At 41.0% G+C, this 22,357-nt stretch overlaps 1 protein-coding gene across 1 annotated transcript in view; it reads left to right on the forward strand.

The window, feature by feature from the left end:
* Positions 1-4,309: 4,309 nt before the first annotated feature.
* Positions 4,310-22,357, forward strand: part of PHLPP1 (PH domain and leucine rich repeat protein phosphatase 1) — a 278,290-nt gene continuing 260,242 nt past the window's right edge. The window contains 2 exon segments of the mRNA XM_020995722.2: positions 4,310-5,383; positions 5,385-6,273. Coding sequence (XP_020851381.1) covers positions 4,553-5,383; positions 5,385-6,273 — 1,720 coding nt within the window. The 5' untranslated portion in view covers positions 4,310-4,552.

The raw sequence follows: 22,357 nt of genomic DNA on the forward strand, positions 1-22,357 counted from the left end.
AACTCAGGTTTGTTTTTTTTTTTGACTTGGATTCTTCTGAGATAACTTGTCTCTGTGCAACATTTTGTTTGTATGGAGATCATATTTTCTTTTAATATTATTGCTTTTTGCTTTTCTCCTTTCAGGTTGTCCTTTACTTCTGTGTATTTGCATTCCTAATCAGAAATCTGCATTTTTGTTTGTTTGGTGAGAATTGCCACTATGGATTCAAGTTTTTCTACTTTGCCAATTACTTCTATTTTACAGGCCATAAATTCCTGTAATTTTGTGTCTCTTGAGAATCCAGAGTCCTCTGCCTCATGAAATATTTTTTCTTTTCATCATTTTATATTTTCTTGCAATATTGATTCATAGATGTGTGGACTGATTTAGCTGGTCTGGAGGCCATATTCCTTCTGTTATTAATAGGTTCCCTGTTTATTTGCTTATGCCCTTTTTTTCTCCTGAGATTTTTATGGTTTCCCCCTTTCGATCATTTTCTGACTTCTTTCCTTTTGACGGCAGTTTGATGGGAGCTAGAGTTCAAAGTCATTTTAGCTTCTTCTCACACTAGGCAATTCACATTTCACCAGCCTCAGTTTCCTCATGTGATGTCTTTTTACTCTGGCTTAGTGGAATGCTACATATATGCCCCATTCCCTCTTTTCCTCACTTCTCTAGGTGAGTACAATTGCCACACAGAGCATTGCAATGATTCTGTCCCAGCTAGAGTAAGCTGCCTTTGGTTTTCCATGGCACTGGGGAGGAGAAGAGGGAGCAAGTAATACTTATTTCTTCCATATGCCCATGGGTTGGCTTGTGCAGACTTGTCAGAGCATGGTGGGTAATAGAAGGAATGGTGAGGATAAATAGGTTAGGAATTAGAAAGAGAATCAGTCTCTTCTGCTGTTAGTTCATCTGATTTTTGTATAATTAGGGTTCTTGGTACCTTAGACCTTGGAGATAAGTAAAATTGCTTTATCTCTTGTGCCTAATTCCTGTTTTGGGGAAGTTTTGACAGGTTGTGAGGATGATAGAAAATGTCTAACTTTCTAATTTGTTTAACTATGACTACCAACAATATTCCAGCCAATCAATGGTTAAGTCCATTAGGAAATGAGTTGAGACTATCTTGGAAATTTCAAACAGTATTGCTAAATATTAATAATATTAAATATTAGCCCAGCTTCTAATATTTCAAATGAATTTGTTATTGAAATTTCTATATTTTCTTTCCTTTCATCCTCCTCCAAGAACAAAAGCATCTCCTGTATACAAGGACTAAGATTTTCTCTTGTTTGCCCACAAATAGTATTATCTAAGCTCTCAACAGTGAACAAAGAAAAACTCCACAGGCTTTAGGAACTCAGTGAGCAATGTGATCTTTCTTTGAAAGAAATGTTTTGTGTATAAGTACCTTCAGAAGATAAAAGACCAAGAGGATAAAATTAAAAACAAAAACAAAAACAAACTTCTGACAGGAATGGGTAAAGGTAGGAACTAGAGACAGAGCAAATATAGTTCTGTAATTTCTTATAGTGGTCTCAAATGAATTGTTGAGTATTCCAGAAGCCATAGTTTATTGTGTGTGTGTGGTTTTTTTAGGCAATTGGGGTTAAGTGACTTGCCCAGGGTCACACAGCTACTAAGTGTCAAGTGTTTGGTCTGAGGCTGAATTTGAACTCAGGTCCTCCTGACTTCAGGGCCGGTGATCTATCTATCCACTGCGCCACCTAGCTGCCCCCCTAGAAGCCATAGTTTATGATTAAAAAGAAAATTCCAATGTAACACATTGATCCTTAAATGGAACTCTAGAAATTAGAACTATAAGGTTAATATGTGAATTTTTTTTTTCTTTGTGCAAATTGAGGAAGATTGGGAAGTGTGTGGAGTGCCTAACATAAGGAGGAAAGGTCATGACTGAAATTTAGCATGGATCATAGAGCCTTTTCTAAAGTTTTCCAGTAGATCTGTGATTTCATCAGAATGAGCATTTCCTCCAGCCATGCAGATTGTAACCCATGCATGCCTGCTTATCCTGTGTGATTCTTTTCTATCTCCTCCAATAAGTTCCGGGGGATGGATGCCCACCTGGGGTGCTAGAGTCCTCCCTCAATTTCTCCTTACTTTATTGCCAGGATTCTAGGGGTGCATACAACTGGCTCCCTGTTATCCCTAGGTCTCACCACATGACTGGCTCATCTTTATTAATTAAAAATTTCCTTGCTAACATCCTTGAGTTCTTTGAAGTTCCTTTTTTTGTTATTTGTTGTAGCCTCCTTATACTTAGCCTGTACCTCTCCATTCCTCTCTGTGTGATACTCATTTTTAATTCTTTGCAGACAGCAGTGGTTATTTGCAATCATAGAACAATATTGGTAGAACACTGGAGAAATTTAAAATACCATATTAATCTAAGCAGTTTGTTTCTAATTAGTTGCAGTTCTTCCTATATGGCTCTTAGGTGAGATTTATCTTCAGTACTCCAGCTCCTTTCATAAGAATCCTTCAGGGCCAAGTTTTCCCTTTCTGAGCCTCAATGTCTTCATCTGCAAAATAAAAGGCAATTGGTCTGACTTTTTAGTTGGCTCAAACTTTTTGGTCTCAGAATACCTTTAGAGTTTTATTAAAAAATTATTGTTATTTGTTGTTCAGTTGTGTCTTCACAACTTCACAATATTCTTCAGATGAGTCTTCCTGACTTCAGGCCCGGATCTATCCATTGTACCGGGGATCTGCCTCCCAAATTAATAAGGACCCCTCGAAAAAAAGCTTTCACGTGGTTTTTTCAGTATCTGTTGATATTTACCATACTGCAAATGAAAATGTCATAGTATTATTATGGAAAGTTTTGGCCTTGTGGATCCCCTGAAAGGGTCTCTGGGACTCCCAGAGTTCTCCAGGCCATACTTTGAGAACTTCTGGTCTAGGTGTAGTCTAGGTGATCTTCAATATATCCCCTAGCTCAAAATTCTATTATTGTGGCCCAGAGGAAATCATTTGATAATCAACACTCTCACTTTAAACAGGGTTTGTTAGGCAGGTCATGGGAAAGCAAATCACCTAGGTCAGCTCATCAGCACCTCCTATCCTGTGGACAGAGGCTGCTGAATTTGTCTGCATTCTTAGGATCTTGCACAGGGCTTGGGACAGAGTAGCTGCTTAATAAAAACTCTTTGATTGACTTAATATATCTAGTCCAACGCCTTCATTTTTTGTTGTTGTTCAGTCGTCTCTGTCTTCCTGACCAGATGGACCCTATTGTCGATGGGGTTTTCTTGGCAAAGATATTGCTGTTTCTTTCTCCAATAGATTAAGGCAGATATAAGTTAAACGACTTGCCCAGGATCACACAGCTAGTCAGTGTCTGAAGCTGCATTTGAACTCAGGTCTTCCTGACTTCAGGCCCACAGCTCTATCTACTGAGCTACCCAAGTGTCTCCTTTCCTCGTACAGATAAGGAAAATGAAGGCTACTTGCTGAACCTCCACTGAGGTGACAGGCTCAAGGTCACAGGTGTTACGGGCAGTGTCTGGATTCAAACCCAGGTCAACCTCCAGCACACAAAGAGGCCGAAGTCCACGTTCCTCGCCCAAAGCTGAAGGACACACACGTCCCAAGCAGTATGGGCTCGGTTGTCATTAGGCCGTTGTGGGTGAGGAAAAATGTGTGAAGGGGACATCATAGGCTAAGTGTCCTCAACGGTCATCAGGCAGCGGGAAGGAACCAGGGCACTAACTGACAGACCCAACAAACGCCCCTCCCAACTCCCCGTCCAACAGTAGAGGGCACAATTCCCATTCCACACAGCCCAGCTCCAGGGCTAGAGAGGGAAGGCTGGTATGAACGGTCCGCCGGGATTCGTAGTCTTTCGCTTTCCATTTGCGGGTAGCGTTCTATTCAATTGGAACTACATTTCCCAAGATGCTGCGCGCAGCTTGGGGGTTCTCAATTTCCCACCCTCCATCCTCCTCCTCCTTTTCCCACCTGCAGGCCTCCTCAGTAGCTGCGGCGGAGAGAAACCTCCCAGGAAACAGCCCCTGTACGCACGCGTCACGTTTGTTTACCCTGAAGCCCCACCTCCCTCCACGGTCTCTCTTGGGCCCTCCCCGCGCCCCGCCCCATCTCGCCGTGGAATGCCGTCATGCCAACGATGCATATTCATGAACCGGCACGGAGCTGCCCTCCCCTCGCTCCCTCCCGCCTTCCACCCTCCCCTGACCACGGCTTGATTAATATTCAATGAGCACTTCTCCTGGCCTGCTGGTTCGCCCGGGGAGGTGGGGGGAGGGGGCGTGGCTAGCGGCCTGGGCGCCCAAGCCCGGGGCGGGGAGGAGGAGGAGGCGGTGGCGGTGAGGCGGGTGCGCGGGATGGAACCCCGAGACACCGACGGAATGCTCCGAATTGCCACATAATCCCCTGGAACGGCAGCCCCGAACGCCATTGGCTTCTCCTCCCCGGTTCCTCCCCCTCCTCCTCCGCCGCCGCCGCCCTCTCCCACCTTCGCTTCACCTCCTCCCGCTCCCTTCTCCTCGCTCCGGAGCTGGGGGGGGAGACGCACAGCTCCACTGCAATGGAGCCCGCCGCCGCGGCCACGGTGCAGCGACTCCCAGAGACCAGCAGGGAGGACCGGGCTCCGGCTCCGGCGGCGGCGGCAGCAGCTCTGGCGGTGACGGCGGGGGGCGGCGGCCGGAGCCCAGAGAGCCCCCTGCCCTCGGGGACCCCGAACATGCAGTTCCTCTCGGGCGGCGGGGCCGGGGAAGAGGCCCCCGCCGGGGCGCTGCCGGGCAAAGCCGGGGGCACCGTACGGAGGAGGAGGAGAGGGGCGCCCCTGCTCGCGGCCAACGGGGCTCTCCCGGCCCCCGGGGCGGGCAGCGGCGCTAACTCCCTGCTCCTCCGGAGGGGGCGGCTGAAGAGGAATCTGTCCGCCGCCGCCACCTCCTCCTCCTCCTCCTCCTCCTCTTCTTCCTCGGCCGCCGCCGCCTCCCACTCTGCCAGCGCTGCCAGCCTGGCCGCCTCTTGTTCGGCCTCGGCGTCGCTGTGCACCCGGAGCCTGGACAGGAAGACGCTGCTGCTGAAGCATCGACAGATGATGCAGCTGCAGCCGTCCGACCGGGACTGGGTGAGGCACCAGCTGCAGCGGGGCTGCGTGCACGTCTTTGACCGCCACATGGCCTCGACCTACCTGCGCCCGGTGCTTTGCACGCTGGACACCACGGCCGGCGAGGTGGCGGCCCGCCTGCTGCAGCTGGGGCACAAAGGCGGCGGAGGCAGCGTGGTGATGAAGGTTCTGGGCAGGGGGCCCTCGCCGCCGGCCCAGCCTCAGCCACACTGGGTAGGACCTGCTGCGGACGCCCCGACGGCCGGCCACGGGGGCGTCCCCTCCGGCGGTTGCGGGGGGGCAGGTGGCCCGGGGCCCCGAAGGCCCCGTCTCGCGTCCCGGATTGACAGCACCCGAGGATGAGCCCGGGGCGCAGCAGCGGAGGAAGAACGGGCTTGGGGAGTCCGCCGAGTCCGCCGTCGGGGGGAAGCCGCGCACGCCCCCTGGGGATCTGCCGCTTCGGAGCGACGGGGCGGGGAGATTTGTGGGGTGCCTGACCCACGGCAGCCCAGCGCCTTCGGACTTCAGCTCCGGGGAACTGTACGCTGGGGTCCCCGGCTCCCTGCTGGGTGACCTACGGCCGGTGGACGGCGTGGTGGGAGGCCCGGCCTCGGACACGGAGAGTTTCAGCCTGAGCCCCAGCGCCGAGAGCGTGTCCGACCGGCTGGACCCCTACAGCAGTGGCGGCGGCGGTGGCAGCTCTTCCTCCTCCGAGGAGCTGGAGGCCGATTCCACCCTTGCCCCTGCCCCGGCTCCGACGGAGGGGTCGGGCCTCGCCCATCACCCGGGCGCCTCAGCTCTGTCTCGGGCGGGCGGGCCGGTGGCAGAGAAGCCCGGCGATTTCCCGCCACTCCATCCTTCACTTGCTGCCCCAGCACAGTCACCACCGAAAGCCCCGAAGGGGGTGGACAGCCGGGGAGGGGTCGCCCAGGACGGGCCTCTGGAGAAGGCGACTGCAGGAGGGGTTAGTGGGGAGCTCAAGCCATTGCCTCCTGGGAACGGAGGAGCTGTGGCCCCGATGCCAACCCTGTACGTGCAGTTTCACGGGGAGACGACCCGTCGGCTGGAGGCACACGAGAAGCCACTGCAGATCCAAAATGACTACCTCTTCCAACTGGGATTTAGGGAGCTGTGGAGGGTGCAGGAGGAGGGCATGGATTCGGAGATCGGGTGTCTCATCCGCTTCTATGCAGGTAAGAAAAGGACTTGCTGCATAAGGTCAGTTACCGAAAGACATCATCCCTGTGGTATTAGATATGAACCTATTTTTCTGGAGAAGAAAATGTTTCCACTTCCCTCTTGAGTGTATCAACTTATTCAAGAGTAAATGTAACACCTCCTGTGTGTTTTCATCCATTAATTTCTTAATCTTTAAGGTTTTAGTCAAAGTGCTGAGGGTGGTGGTGATGGTGGCTTAATCACAGAAGTAGGTATGCTACATTGGGTAACTATAAGATGCAACATGTATTTAAGGTTTAGGTTGCTCCCCCTACAGACCCTTCCCTCCTAATTGGTCTGTGGATATGAGAATTTTTGATATTAAGAAACTCTCTATCATTCATGATTTTCAATTTATAGAAAACAACAAAATGTATGTGAACTCATTTTTACTGTCCTCACCCATGCTCATGACATCCCTAAGTAACCTCAATACACTTGCTTTGCTCCTGACATTTGATTTTGTTCTCCTGATCAGCTTTTGTTGACACATTCTTGAATGTTTTCCCTCACTTTCTTCCTTGTACTACAGTTTCAGGTTTGATCCTGCTGTTTAAAATGGTTAGTCCAGCTGTCTCTTCTGTTTCTTGTTGTGTTGCTTCCTTGGTGGTTTTAGTCCTGAGAAGAACTGACCATTGAAATCTTCCACTGTGACTTAGCATAGGTGCTGGTCATTCTTAGTAGCCAGGTCTTATTTGAATCACAAGAAGGTATGAATAGCAGGCTCACCTGGTTCTCTTCAGGTTTGATCTGAAGCCCAGGTCTTCTGGAGTCCCAGGTTGACTGTTGTTGCTTTTTCAGCTGAGAGAGCTTGGGGAGATGCTGGCTTTTGGAAGAGCTGAACACAGCATTCTAGTTGACATTTTTGTGGCTTATATATAAACCATCTGCATGCTTACTTTTCTCTGGTCTGAGGGATTTTTTTTAAATGAGAGTTATATTATAATGAGAGGTTATATTATAGCATGTCTTGGCTAAAGCATAAGAGATTTCCTACCAACTTTCCAGTACTTTGCTAGGGACAGAATATTAAATATATATGCTTAGTCCAAATGTATGATGTGTAGTTCCATAAATCCTAACCACACTCTTATTGTTATATTGATAAATATTAAAATTTGCAAGACTTTCTATGTCTCTAATTGGTTTTTATTGATGCTTAGATCTGATCAGTTGGAAAAAAGTTTATTCGTATACATGGAGATGAAACTGGGTAAACTATGTTTGGAGATGTTACTCCACTGAGTTTCATTCAAGTTTTTCTAAAATTATTCATTATTTCTCTTAGATTAGGAAAATACAGCTAATGTCTGAATTGAATGAAGTACCTTTCAAAAGTTTGATATATGTAATAAAGTAAAATGTTCAGCTTTTGAAATTCTTTACAGGTTAGGAGGTGGGTGATTTTTTTTCTTGACCCAGGTAACAATTCCATCTCTTTTTCCTGCTTTTCATAGAATTTGTAAAATGTTATTACTTTATCAAAGCATTAAACATTACTATTGGAGCAAAAATATGTCTAATGTCACTCTGGAGTATAGGTCAGTCTTATGATCAAAATAAATGTAATGAGCAAATGTCTCTAAATCAAAAAGGATATTTTGTATTTTTAATTTTACCAGTGTTAGTGGTGCTAAATGGCACCACTGCTTTGTCAAAATATTGTAAAGGTTTCACATTACTTTTTTCTTCATTGAAAATATGAATACAAATTAATACTGTTAAACACTGATGTTACTACCCCACATCAAAGCATGAATTTGGAGCCAGTCATTAAGGGTCAGATAAAGAAGTTGTCGCATTTTTCATAAATCTTTTGTTCCATGTTCCATTTTCTCTTCTTAAGTCAAAATTACTTTGGACCAAAAAATTATTAAGTGAATGCACTAGAAGTTCTATATAACACTTGTTACAGATAACAATTAATGAGATTGATCTAAGTTGTTGAAAAATGAAAAGATCTTGCCAAAAAGTGATCTCACAGTAGGGGTGGCTCTCAGCCCCATGTATTGGGGAGGCTTAAAGTAATTTACTAAATAGCACATAGTAGGCCAGTCAGTGTTTTATGTTACAATCATTCTTTCCTGTAAAGATATAAATAGGCTAATTTTGGTGTTTGTTCTGAATGACTTCCTTTGCAAAGAGAATGAGAGAATTCAGCTGCTGTTGCTGAAATATTCTTCATAGCTTCATTTTGTACTTCATGATTAAATAGCAGTGTTGTCTTTCTGTTTATATAGTTGGGATTAAAGAAAGACTCAAGAACCTGCAACCATTAAAAAAAATTCTGTATTTAAATGCAGCTTATCTTTAAAATAAATTTAATTTTTAGTATTTATTACTTGAGAATTTTCTTTCTCTTGGGATAACCTAAATCAAGTTATTTTTCTGTGTTGCTTTACATAAGCTGAACCAGAGAATTCTTCAAAATCAGGGAAAGGTGATTTTAGGATCTCAATTTAAATATTTATTGGAGGGATAAAATTAATTTCTTCAGTAGATTTGAAGTTCATGTATCTAATTATAGTACTGTTCATGAGAACTTATTTTGAAAAAAGTTATTACCTGGTAAGCAGCCATTCTCTAAGCTGATTTAAAGATAACAATCTTCTAATGTGACAGTTTCTTCATCTGAAGTTGCTGCATGTAAAAGCTGTTGAGGTATTATCTGGTCATTGTAGAAGAGATTTTGAAATTTGATTACATTTTAAAATCATGTTAAAATTTGCCAGAAAGAGAATTGTCATACATAATAAAAAATTCCATGAATGTAAACTGATTGGCATAACTTATGGAATCATAAATATTAGTGATTAGAATGCTGTAGCAACTAGAACCAAGATCCTGTTGATGATATAGTGGAGCAGTGTTAAGCCATATGTTTTCTTTTTCGGAATAGAACTCCTTTCCACTGCATTTTCAAAGCCAAATTTAAGTTTTAACAAGGAGAAATGGTGTTGACAACCCATCCATTGTGTGTAATGAATATTCCTACCAGGCATTTTGATGTGTGACTCATTGGGATTGCTCTGAAGTGAATGTCTTTACCTTTCCTGTTTCCTCTCTTCATCTTTCTGGAAATTATAAAATCTTGCACCAGATATATGAAAACCTAGAAGGTGTTTTTCATCATTAAGCTGTAATATTGACTGTCAGGTTCTTATTACTGTAATTACAGTACTATTGGATAACACAGTATGAATATGTGATACCAGTGTGTAGTTGAGAACAGTCTTTTAATTTTAAGAACAAAGGGTTTGAATCTTTCCTAAAGTGCATTCTGTCTTTTCCTTTACCACCATGGTTTCATATCTATGATAATGATGGCATTGAATTTTGTTGTCTTTACATGAGAAATAGAAATATGTTCACATGTATTATCTCATTTAATTTCTTACAAAAACCTGTGAAGTAGGGAGGAACAGGTATCATTCCTTTTTTAGAGATGGAGAAACTCATGGTTAGAGAGATTTGACTATCTTGCCTGAGGTTTTGTGTCCACAGCAGAGCTGAGAATACAATACAGGTGTTCCAACTTGCAGCTGAATCTTCTTTTTACTAAACTGTGTCCAATTTTATACTTTTCTAACATTTGAATTATTCACTTCGCTTAAAAATGTTCAGAAAATCTGCTATTTTTGCTTGCAACATAGTAGTTGCAAGTAGTAATTCTCATACACATGTGTTCATCTTTACAATGCAGCTTTTTAACATGTAAAAATTATTATTCAAGGGAACAAATAAATGGACAGTACAGACACTGAATGAACATTTAGTAACAGTCACCCTGACATTTTAGGTAATATGAAGAATTCTATTTTTTCAGTCTCTCGTTAAAGTAGACTTGCATTTGTTAAACTTTGTTGTTTAACTCTGCCAAGTTAAAGCCTTCCTGTACTTGACCCTCCCATGGTAGTGACCATGGGCTCTCAAAGGCAATGCTAGCACAAGCTCTAGGAAGTCCTACCAAGTTGGAAAAGCTTTGAGTGTGGGCTTAAGTGACAGCCTTTGTTGTCTCGCAGCCAGCGGAGCTAAGCCCAGAGAAGTTCATCACCATGTTGGCTTAAGGATGATGAATTTTGGGGCCACCACAACTCATGAAAATCTTATACTGAAGTTGCAGTGGTGTTTTGATCTGCTTCAGTGGAGAGAATATTCACACTGATCAGATTCTTGAGGTATTAAATTTTTTGTTGATGGGATTTAACGTTCGTCATTTTAGGCAGTATTTGTGTGGATATGAGTGAAGATTCAGCCATTAACATTAGATTGTGGCAACTATTCAACTGAAGTTAGAGACAGGAAGAGAGCTTATTTATGATAAGATACTAAGAACATTTACAATGAAAACGCCGTGTTACATAAAAATTATGGGAGGGGGAAAGGCTTATCCAGATAGGGTGTTTGGATGTCACTTCTTAACTAGAATTTGTCCATGTTGTAGTCCTTTATTGTTAACGTGGTGGAATGATGGAATGGTAGTGGTGGAATGATGGAACGTAGTGCTGGAAGGGAACTTCGAGATCATCTAATTCAGCTCTCTTAGTTTTACAGATGAGGAGAATGGGATCCAGAAAGAGATGAAGGGATTTGTCCAAGGTCACATAAAGTTACTGACTAAGCTGGGTCTTGAATTTTGTCTTTCTAATTCCTAGTCCAGAGCTGTTCCCACAAAACCACACAGTTGTTAGAATCTGTTAAGCAACTGAATGATGGTTTCTGTGTGATTCTTCCTCTACAGTGTTTGTGTCACTGAGGCAGTGATGTTTTTTTAAATAGGCATTTCCCTAATGACAGGAGATTCAGAGATGCCACCTGCCACTAGTATCTTTGTTTCACATGATCATTAGTTCTTCCTGGGTGAGAGAAACTAGATGAATTTTTTGAGTTAGCAGCCTTTAAGAGGGTGGGCAAAACTTAGAATAGGTGATTTTATTTTTCTTTTCAGAGGCATCTCCTGCTCTAGCTTTGAAATGAATTAATGAGACATCTGTCAAACGAAGCATCTTAGAGGAATGATTTTGCCATGTTCCAGGGTTGAACATTCTAGCTGGATAGGAGAAAGGGCTTAATTGTCCTGCAAAATCTGAGGAATCCTGAAGTCACTCAATAGAAAAACAATTCATTTAAAGGGGCCTGGCATTTCAAGAGGGAAAAAGAGATGACATCAAAATGTCTAAAGCAGCCTGAGAATCCTTGGGAAAAGAAGGCTTTTTTTAAAGGGTTCCCCCCCCCCCCCAGTTTTATCTGGCATGGTACTAATAATATGCCCTTAATCAAGGGTTTTCAATCTGAAGTAGTTGGATTGACATTGTAGACATGTGTTTGGCTTCATACTCCTTTTTTGTTCTTTAGAAAACCAAAGGTGAGCCTAATCTGAAGGAATAAGTACTAGAACTTCTGCTCTGTATAAGTTTGAAGGGGTATACTCTTCCTCAGTTTGTGCATTTTTTACAGTTATTTGCTGTTTGTGTTTGTATCTAGCTTTCATGGTCCAGCTACAGTAAAATCAAGGTATTTGAAACAATTCAAGGAACTGGTAAGACCACCCTTGATTCGACCTATCTCAGCATTGTTGTGAGGAAAGCATTATCTAAACTGTACTTGCAGATTGTAGAACTGGCAGGGACCTCAGAGGTCTTTTGTCTAATCTCCTTCATTTGATAGATGAGGAATCAAGTGCAGAGAATTTATTCGTATTTCCTGAAGTCTCTTGGAGGGCATTGGTAGGTCACAGGGCCAGAAATTGAACTTATGTCCTGTCTCCAAATCCAGAACTGTTTCCTACTGTTTCACAAAGGATTTGAAGTATTTAATTTTAGATGTGAAATAGGAAGATGTGTTTTGGGATGTAAATTGATATTGTTTTGTATCTGTTTGCATTAATTAAAATGATTGTAGATTATTTATAGCATACAGAAATGATAAAGTTCTACATTTTATTTTTAATTCAATTGTAAAGGTAATAGTCATTGAACAAACATTTATTAAGCCTTTACTGTGTACTGTATCATGCTGAAGATGGGCAGAAAAAGTTTAAATAATAGGATGTTTGATCTTATGGAACCCAAGACATGTATCTTATATTGCTGCTTGTGAAAAGGTCTTGTGCCACAGTGGTAAGGCTGACACTTGTCTTGAACCCATAGTTAATATTGCCATGTAATAATGAGTTAAGTTAGGTGCAAAGCAAAATGCTGTGTGATATGTAGGAACAGCTAGGTGGCACAGTGGATAAAATACTGGGCCTTCACTTAGGAAGACTCCTAACTAAGAGTTCAGATCTGGCCTCAGACACGTCCTAGCTGTGTGACCTTGGGCGAGTCACTTAACCCTGTTTGCTTCAGTTTCCTTATCTGTAAAATGAGCTAGAGAAGGAAATGGCAATCCATTCCAGTATCTCTGCCAAGATAACCCTAGTTGAGGTCACCAAGAGTTGGATGGGGCTGAAAAATGACTCAGCAAAAAATGTGATGTATAGGGGAGGGATGAGTAGAAGGTCTTTGCAGATGAGAGAGAGTAGGAAAGATTGCATGAAAGAGTGGTATTTCAGTTGGGCTTTAAAGGATAGGTTGGAATTCAATAACTGAATGTGGGGTGGAGAGGATATATTCTGGGGATAGGGAAGTATGTAGATAGGAGAAAGTCAGATATATTCCTCTGGGACAGAGAATAGTCCAATTTGTCCAAAAAGATAAGGTGTGGTACCAGATTATAGAGATCCTGGAATGCCTTTCATTTGATTCTCACATAGCAGAAATTAAGGGATGCCCCTCCCTCTCCTTTCCACCCTCCCCACTTGTAACAGGAATACATAGGTCAATTAACTTTACTTGTAAATCACCCTTAGGTTACTACTTAACTTGATCTCATATTTAATCTTTTCCTGATATCTAGAGTAATCTAAGTGTATGATTGCATATATTTTCATTAATTAATAAGATTTTGACATTTCTCAATTACTTAACTCAGAGAGAGTGTCCCCATCAGTTCATCAGATATTATTTAATGAACTGGAGTAACTGCCTTTCCCAATAGTAAACTCGTATCTAGATATATTAATTTCCTTAATATTACTGAGTATGTAATTTGTTAACAATAAAGTCAATAATACAATAAAGGTATAAATAATTATGTACACTTGTTGTGAGAAAGATCACAGCCAGAGAGCCATGTCATACTACCACTGTAACTGGAGATGACTTATTTCTGAAAATATAGTCCCACAATTTAGTTCACTGTAGATATCAGTCTCTTCATAAGGATTCTCTTCATCCTTTTTCAAGATAAAGGTTAGAAGAGTTCCCATCAAAAAGGAACCTCCATCCTTTTCTTCTCTTTCTTCAGTTTCTCTCTGGCCATGACAGAAAAATAAGCAGTGTCGTCAGTTTCTCTCAATTGACCTGAACAGTTTTTGGACTCTTCATAAGATTCTTTTTGTAATATTTCTTCATAAAATAAATTAAAACAGTTCTAACAACGCAGATGCTCCTCCCTCACCCTCTTTCTCTCATTCTTCTTCATAGTTTCTCTCAAAGTATCTCTATTCACTCCCCTCAATTTTCTAAAAAATTGCCGGCATCAGCTGCTAAATCTTAAACATTCCATTTGGCTGTTAAAGCTGTAGTAATAGTGAAAACATCTTCTGTAGAAGTGACTTTTGAAACATATTACACTCAGAGCTGCCCCTGTGACAGTGCAAGTGTGACATTTTGCAGGTAAGAAAAATGAGGCTTGCGATCTTTGAGTGATGTGCACCAGAAACCAGTTATTTAAAGTAATAGAGCTGAGACTTGAGTTCAGTCTTTTGACTCTGACTGTTGCTCTTTGCCCATTAAACAAAGGTGTCTCATAATAGATCTTTGGAACCCAGAGATTCCAAGCAGGAAAATAGTAAAAAAAAAATGCTTTATTTTTAACTTATGTGAGAATTTATATTTGTGAATACTGTGGCTTTTTTTTTAATCCTAAGAATTTTTTGACATGTTCTTTGGAAACTGAATTTGTTCATAACAAAATGGACTCATTTCCTATTGGGCGAGTCCCTGGGCCTCAGTTTCCTTATTCATAAGATGTGAGGGTTAGACAGTGCTCTTTGAGATCCCTTCTGTCTCATGATCCCGTTATCCCATTCTGTGAAACTACACATTGAACAGGTGAAACCACTTGTGGGAAAGTTTGTATTGCAGTGTCCTAGTAGTTCTTGAGACACCTAGTTATCATAGGTGTATAGATTTAGAGCTGCAAGGTACTGTGTGGGTCACCTATCCTAACCCTCTCATTTTACAGAGGAGGAAGCTGAGGCCCAGAGAGATTAAGTGAATTGTTCAAGGTTACACAGGTGGCAGAGCAGATAAGTCCTCGGGCTCCAAATCTAGCATTTGCTCATAGCATTATGCTAAATTCTTTCAAAACATCATTAAAAATACCTACTACAAAGTACTTTTAAAAAAATAATTCAGTGCTAGTGAAACAGACTCACAGTCTTAGATTTAGAGTAGAATGTCAGATTTTCTTTTAACTCAGACCTTCATACCCTATGCTTTTTAATTGAATAGCCAATTATTTGAATGATATATAAGTATAAAATCTGCTCAAGTCCTTATGAATTGATGTGGGGTTAATCCTCTGAACACAAGGTCTGGCAAGTTCTACCGAACTGGAGTTTAGCCCTGGTCAGTGAATGTTTATTTGAGGGCCAACCCAGATAAATTCAGAGACACTCATTGCCAGGGTGATGAATTTAATTAGAAATATCAAATTTGGGTGAGGTAATTAAAATACAATCTTTTTTATTGTGAATTCAGTGGTCATAGCCAATCACAAATATCTCAAGACAAAGAAAAGGGAAGAGAGTCATAAGAAATTGTGAACTTTACCATGTACAGTGTTTTATTTTTATTTTTAAAAGCATATATATATGTATACACACATACATATGCATATATGTATAAATACACATATACTTAACCAGGTAGTGACAAATGACTCAGTTTTTATGGATGAGGTAATTGGAAATTGCTAAATTTCATTCAAAATCTAATTCACTAAGCTTATCCCCCTTGTAGGAAGAGATTTGTTCTGTTCTTGCTACTTCCATCTTTAGTGAATCTTGTTCTGATTCAGCTGCATCCAATGGAGATAGACTTTAATTCATATGCCTGCTTCACTTCCTAATATGTTAGAATATTGGCCTCATATTCCCAAGTTCCTGATGCTTTCTAAAGACCCAGATAGAGTAAAGGAAAGTATGAAATGTAATTGTTAAGTATTTTCACTGTAATATGCAATGTCTGTTCCTTCTTTAATTTACGGTTGAGGACACTGCAGTCCTGAGAGGGGAAGTGGCTTACCATACTGAGGTCATAAATGCAGTGCTAGTCAAGTTGCCATGCTGGTTCTTGTTCAGGAGAAGTTCTGTATATAGGAATTTGTTTTTCTCATTCAAGTACTGTATGATTGGAGCTATATTGCTTTTTTTTTTTGAGTGAGGCAATTGGGGTTAAGTGACTTGCCCAGAGTCACACTGGTAGTAAGTGTTATATGTCTGAGGCGGATTTGAACTCAAGTCCTCCTGACTCCAGGGCCAGTGCTCTATCCATTGCTCTACCTAGCTGCCCCAGGACATTTTTTTTGGAACAGCATTTCTACTTGTATTGAGAGAGCTTTTCTTTTGAGGTGCGGTGGATTTGACCAATCCATTCCTGACTCCATTTTGGTACTCCATAAGGGGAAGAAAGTGAGTTTTCTACTGTATTTGGTTATATAGTTATATGGTTGTACTCTTTGTTGTGAATGCTTAGAGACAGATCAGTTTGGTAGAGGGAAGGAGCAGTTTGATGACCCAACTTAGAGATATGATTTCTTGCTATCATTTGTACACTCATCTCTCTCCACATGGCCAAAATAATAAAGTTGAAATCCTGAGGAAGAGAGACTGCTAATACCATGTTACAAGCCTAATCTCCGGGGCTAAAAGCTGGTTAAAGAGCCAAATCCTCAGAGCTGGTTCTCAGGAGTGGGACAAGACATGGACATTCTCCCATACTCATTAGGCATCATAGGACTACTGTCAAAGATTGGATTGGATTGGATTTCCAATCCAGTACTCATTCTAATATATCTTGCCTCTGTGTATTGGCTTAGAGTTCTTGCTGTTTTTACTATGTTAAATTAAAGGATTGTAAACAAATTGATGAACATACTTAAAATGTTGGGTGCTTTCTCTGTTCCTTTCAGATCAGAACAGTTTGGTTTCTTCTGCAGTATGGCCAGTGCTTATAAGAGGTTGCATATCACTTTGACAGATTGTATGAGGCTTCTAATGTTCTAATGGAACAGATGGACATTTTAACTGCACAGAGTGAAATTAGATTTCATTAATGATACTCTCATCCAGTGGGGGATTTGAGCTTCAGCAGTGTATGGTTGGTTGAGAGGAGGTGCGATGGTGGCAAATATGAAGGTATGTAGTTAGAGTTTTGAAATATAAATTTTATTTTATTACAAAGAAAATGGGATAGCTTACAGTAGTGTTATTTTTTTTTAAGGTAAGAAACCTAAGATGAAAAAGTTTACTTTCAGCTATCTAAGTTTTAAAGCAAGTTCAGTGTTTGTATATACATAAACACACACACATTTATATATACATACATACATACATATATATTTGAAATTTTCAGTTTTCTTGCATTAAAAAAACATTAAGTGTATTCTCAAAACAGCACATTTTATAACATTAAGTTGTTCAGTTGGATTTACACAGTTGTACCTTTTACAGTGATTAAAAAAACCAATTAAAACAACTCAGCATGTTTTTGTTAGTGCTTCCTTTCTGTACCAAATTTCAGAAGTCTTCTCCATGAAAACTGCCATCGCCTCAAATTCCTTTTCTCTGAACAGAAAGAAGAAAGAGAAAAAAAGAATACCCTTGGTTTTACTACAGATAGTCATCTGTGAGTATAAATAGGTATGTTGGAAGTGAGACATTTCCTTTTATCTTGGGTTGAATTTCAAATTAATCTCTTATCTTAAGCTGAATAGCATTTGTAGTATAGAAGTAACTTGCTAATCAATTAATTCTCCAGAGCTTACCATTTCTTTTCCATAGGATAAAAGAAACTTTTTTTTTTTTTACAAAAACACAAAGGAAATAAAAACTCATTGCATATGGTATATAGAATATGTTCTCCAGATGCAGAAACACAGAGGAAAACTCTTCCTTGATGAGAGTGTTGTTTTAGTGATATGACTGGGGTGCAGCTGACATTTAGGCTTATATAAAAATTGAGTCTCCTGGATGAAAAGAAACAGTTTTATGTTCAATAGATTGGGTCCCTGTCACTCCTTCTTTCTCCTTGCCTTTCTCTTCCCCTCCCTTTCTTTAAAGGTTGAGAATAGTGCTTATATTAGTGGGGCATGGTGACAATTTAATTTTCATTAAAAAAACAACAGTTATCTAATCTTGTTGTAAGATCTAATGTAAATCTCCCTTGAAACTTATTAGGGGCAAAATTTCTGGCTTTAAATGACCAAATTCCAGTGAATCTCCTATAACATGCCAAGGGAAGGGAGGGAGAAGGAGTTCTCTGTCAAATGTGCCATACTTAAGGACCTCTCCCTGTCCTTCTACACCTCTCTCCACTCCACCTTTATAAGGAGCTTGATTTGACTGCCAAGCATACAATCTTTGTGATTGACAACTCCTGCTACTCAGAGTAGATGGTGCTGGATAAGGAACTACCCATAACCCTAGAGGAATCCCTTCCTGCTTTAGGAAGCTGGTAGTGCTAGTGGGAGCCACTTGAGTTCATGGTATCGGGGTAGAGAGGAAGGAAGGAGATGCTAAATCAGGTCCATACCTTCTCTAATAGAAGGTAGTTTATTAAGAAACCCAGGGCTATTTAATTGGTGACACATGACCTCTTGATCCCCGAGTTGCTTCTCAAGTTCCCTAGTCAACCCCTTGCCACCACTGCTATCTGGGGAGCAGCAGATGGCAATTATTTTGTGAGTGTGTGCTTTTAAGATGTCAGTTTCTCAGAAACTGTATACCACCTCTAAGATGTCATCAGCTTGCTTGGGTTCTATTCATCATCTCTGCAGATGACTCTTAAATCAACATATGAAGCCATTATTTCTCTCTTACAGTCCCAACTTACATGCCTATTTTATATCTCTACCTCTGTAGAGGTGCCCTATAGATATCTCAATCATCACCTGGTCAAACTTACTGTTACTGGCACCACTGTCCTCCTAGGCATACAGGTTTGCAGTTTTGATGTTATGTCTGACTTCTCACTGTCACTTTACTCACACGAGCATTAACTGCCAGTGTCATCTATTCTATCTCCACAGTATTTTTGATGCCTTTCTTCTTCCCTATACTTTGACGATACTACCCTAGTGCAAACCCATAAGCACCTTTTGCCTGATCTGTAGCAGTCCTAATTGGTCTCCCTGTTTCCAGGCTCTTTCCTCTCCAGTGCATCCCTTCACCGAGCTTTGAAAATGGTCTTCCTAAATCACAGGTCTGACCATGGCACTCCACTGTTCAAGAATCTCTAGTGACTCCCTATTATCTCTATTATGAAATAGAAACTCTTCTGTTTGGCACTTAGAGCCTTTCACGGTCTGGCTCCAGCCTGTCTTTCCAGACGCATTTCGTATTGTTTCACTTTGTACATGCAATATTCTAGAAAAATGGAAAAAAGTACCTACTTGCAATTCCTTGTATGTAGTATTCTGTGTTCTACTTTTTTTCTTTATATAATCTGACATCTTCCTTCCCCATCTCCTTTCCCCCCTCAAGTTGTTAGTTCTCCTCCTACACCATATATACTTCGTATGTACCTATTTGTACATATGTGGAGTCACTTCCCTAGAATGTAAACTCCTCAAGCTCTGGGTCTGTTTAATTTTTGCCTTTTTATCTTCAGAGCTGTTAGTACAGTGCTTTGTACATAGTAGGTATTTAATAAATGCTTTTTGAAAGGAACTTAATTTACTTCTCTGACCACAATCCTCCTTTCTCTAGGAGGAAACTGCTCTTTGGCCTTATCTAGACTTCTCTATTTATTAGTCTCCTTGCTTCTCTTGGGTCCCCTACCTACCATGGTCAGCTTGAATTCTTGACCAGGTGCTTTTCCATTCCTTGACTGGGGTGCTGGAATGTTGTTGGAGAAGGTCATAACACTTTGATGATTATATTTCTAAAAATTCACACTTTCTGATTTGAAAATTGGGTTGTTCCTTGCATCTCAGCAGTCCTTCCATTCATCTCTTACTCATTCACTCTTTCTTTTCCATTGTGGCTGTTCCAAATCTTTTCTATAACTAACCCCCCCAACCCTACTTCTGCCCTCTTCATCCTTAAGAAATTGACCTTGTTGCTTTTAATTATGAGTTTGCATGTGAATTCCCTCAAATTTTTTTTTCTGCCCTAAAATTTTTTTCCTATGTCAGAGGAAGAAATGTTTCCTCCTCCTTTCTAATTCTGCTATTTCAGTGTCCCCTCCTCACTCTTCTGGGATCTTTTCCTGGCAGTCATACTTCCTGTCTCTTGCATCTTTAATTTTTTTTACTTCACTAGTTCCTTTCATTCTGCTTGCAGACTTGCTCTGTTCTCCTATAGATGAACAAATAAAACCTTTTCCCATCCTTCTTGCTTTTTTTTCTTATAGTCTCTTTCTCCTTCTTTTATCAGTGAATTTCCCCAAAGGCAATTCTACACTTTTTTGTCTTGACTTATTTGTTTTCCTTTACATCTAGGGTAGGCTACTATGTCGTGATGCTTAGTCCTCCCCTTCTTCCTTGAGAGCTCCTTGAATATTTTACTTCCCTTTTGTGATCCACTATGGCTATTCATCTTCCTTTCCCTTCCTTTTTTTTCTTTTGCTCGTGTAAAGTGCTGATGATGGCACCACCTTAAACACCAGGTTGGTACCTTGATTTCAGAGGCCCAGTGTTAAAGAATGCTACCCACTTCTTGACAGAGAGGTAATAGACTCAGAAATAGAAGGCAATATACATTTTTTGACATGGCCACTGTGTAAATTTGTTTTGTTTAATTATCTTTGTTACTAGAGTTTTGTTTTTCTTTTGGGGACTGCAGGAAGAAGGAGGAAAAAATAATATAACCTAGTATAACCTTGGTGGAATCACAGCCTCTTCAAGTTTTAGTTTTCTTGTTTATAAAATGAAAGGCTCAGATTTAGGGGTAAGGCTGTTGCTCTTTCTAGGCGTCTGTGATCTTTGATTATCTAGCCAAAAGCAATGGCAGTAACTCCCAAATTGAATGTATGTTGCATTTCTTCTGTTATCTTGAATCTTTAATGGTCACTTCCTCTTGCATTGGGATTAGAATTGATGTTTACATCACACTTCATCTCCTTTGACTCTTGCAATAATCCTCTAATACAGGTAATCCAAGTCTTCTTATTTCCACTTTATGAATGAATTTGGGCCAGAAGGAAGAGGTCATAGTGACTTGAATTCATTCAACCACTTGAACAAAGTCTTCTGACTCCCAACCCAGCATCCTTTTGCATTACTTCCTAGTTGTTGCTACTACTCAAATGAACTGAGGAGTGTAATCCTAATGCAGGAGAAAATGGATAAGATATTGAGCTTCAATTCAACAAACAATAAGCACATTGAAAAGCACATTTATTGAAGGATAATGTGAGCAATGAAAGCCAGAAATAGGAGTTGGCAAATAGAATGACTGTAGCTTTTTCTGAGTAGGCTTTTAAGGTAAAATAACTTTTAGTGAATGACCACAAGGTAGGTGCATATTGGGCTGGTTCTGGGTTTGGAAACTTGCAAAGTTTCAATCTTCTTTGTTTCTGGTATAGACCCTTAGCTTTTATACAGTGAAATTTAAAATGGAACAGAAATATTGTTCTAATGTGTTTTGTTGTTACTTAGATGGATCTACTCCTGATAGAGTTTTGAGGTTTCCCTTATACCTAGAAACACATACACCAGAGCTAGATAATCAATTCCACTTTGCATTGTTATTCTATGACTGTCTTTTGAAACCCTTTGCTTCCTTGAGCCCCATTTTATGTCACTTCCTTGTTGAAATTTTCCAGAGCTCCCAATGTTAACCTCAGTTTTTTCTTCTCAAGTTTCTCTTGTTACTTGTTTTGGACCTCTGCTGTGTATTTGTTACACTGTAAGTGGCACTCTTATACTTGTGTATTTTTTTTTATTATTCCCTTTGATAGTCCAAAAAGTCTGGATTCTTACAGGTTTCTAGGATCCATTGGGTGTGGTAGGATGCCTTTGCTTTGGTCACAGGGCACCTCTCCACCCCCTTTCCTCTGCTTTACCTTTTCGGTGACACTTCCATGCACCTGCTTCCTATCTAATTCATTTGGGTCTCCCCTGGCCAGTGTTGACCTAGAGTCTCCTTGCTTATTTCCTTGCTTATATAATCTGAGGTGGGAAACCCACCTCCTTTTCTCTCTAAAACTCATGCCCTAAGATTGCCTCAGTTTAGTACTGAGGCATCTGGAATTTAGTAAAAGGGACGTGGGTGGGATGCAGCAGCCTTACTGAAGGACCATTCCTCCCTCCCCCTGATCCCTATTCTTTTTCCTCTTGTTACTGTCAGAAGACCAGCCTAGCTGGGGTCCAAGGTCAACCCTTGTCACTTCCCTCACTGCTCCAGGTTTCCCATGCTTCCCCCACAGGTATTTGATGTCCCCTCTGTCTCCCCCCCCCAAAACAAAAAAACAACCAAATACCTAGGCTGTAATAAAAAGACTTACTGTATACATTAGTCTTTTGTGAAATCCCCTCCTAAGTCTCATAACTATTGTGATCAACGGGGATATCCCCTCTCCTAGAATGTAAGCTTCTTGAGGGAAGAGACTATGTCTTGTTTTGTCTTTGTATCAGCGGGACCCACCTGGCACACAATGAAGTGCATATAGTAGGTATTTAATAAATTACTGTAAAATTTATTATTTTATCGTATTGGTGTGATCACTTCTTACATAAGTGGAAATAATAACCCACAACCAGAATTAAATCCTTTGACTTCATGAAACT

This window comes from Phascolarctos cinereus, unplaced genomic scaffold, assembly GCF_003287225.1.
Source record: "Phascolarctos cinereus isolate Bilbo 61053 unplaced genomic scaffold, phaCin_HiC Scaffold_4;HRSCAF=312, whole genome shotgun sequence".
Classification (NCBI taxonomy): Eukaryota; Metazoa; Chordata; class Mammalia; order Diprotodontia; family Phascolarctidae; genus Phascolarctos; species Phascolarctos cinereus.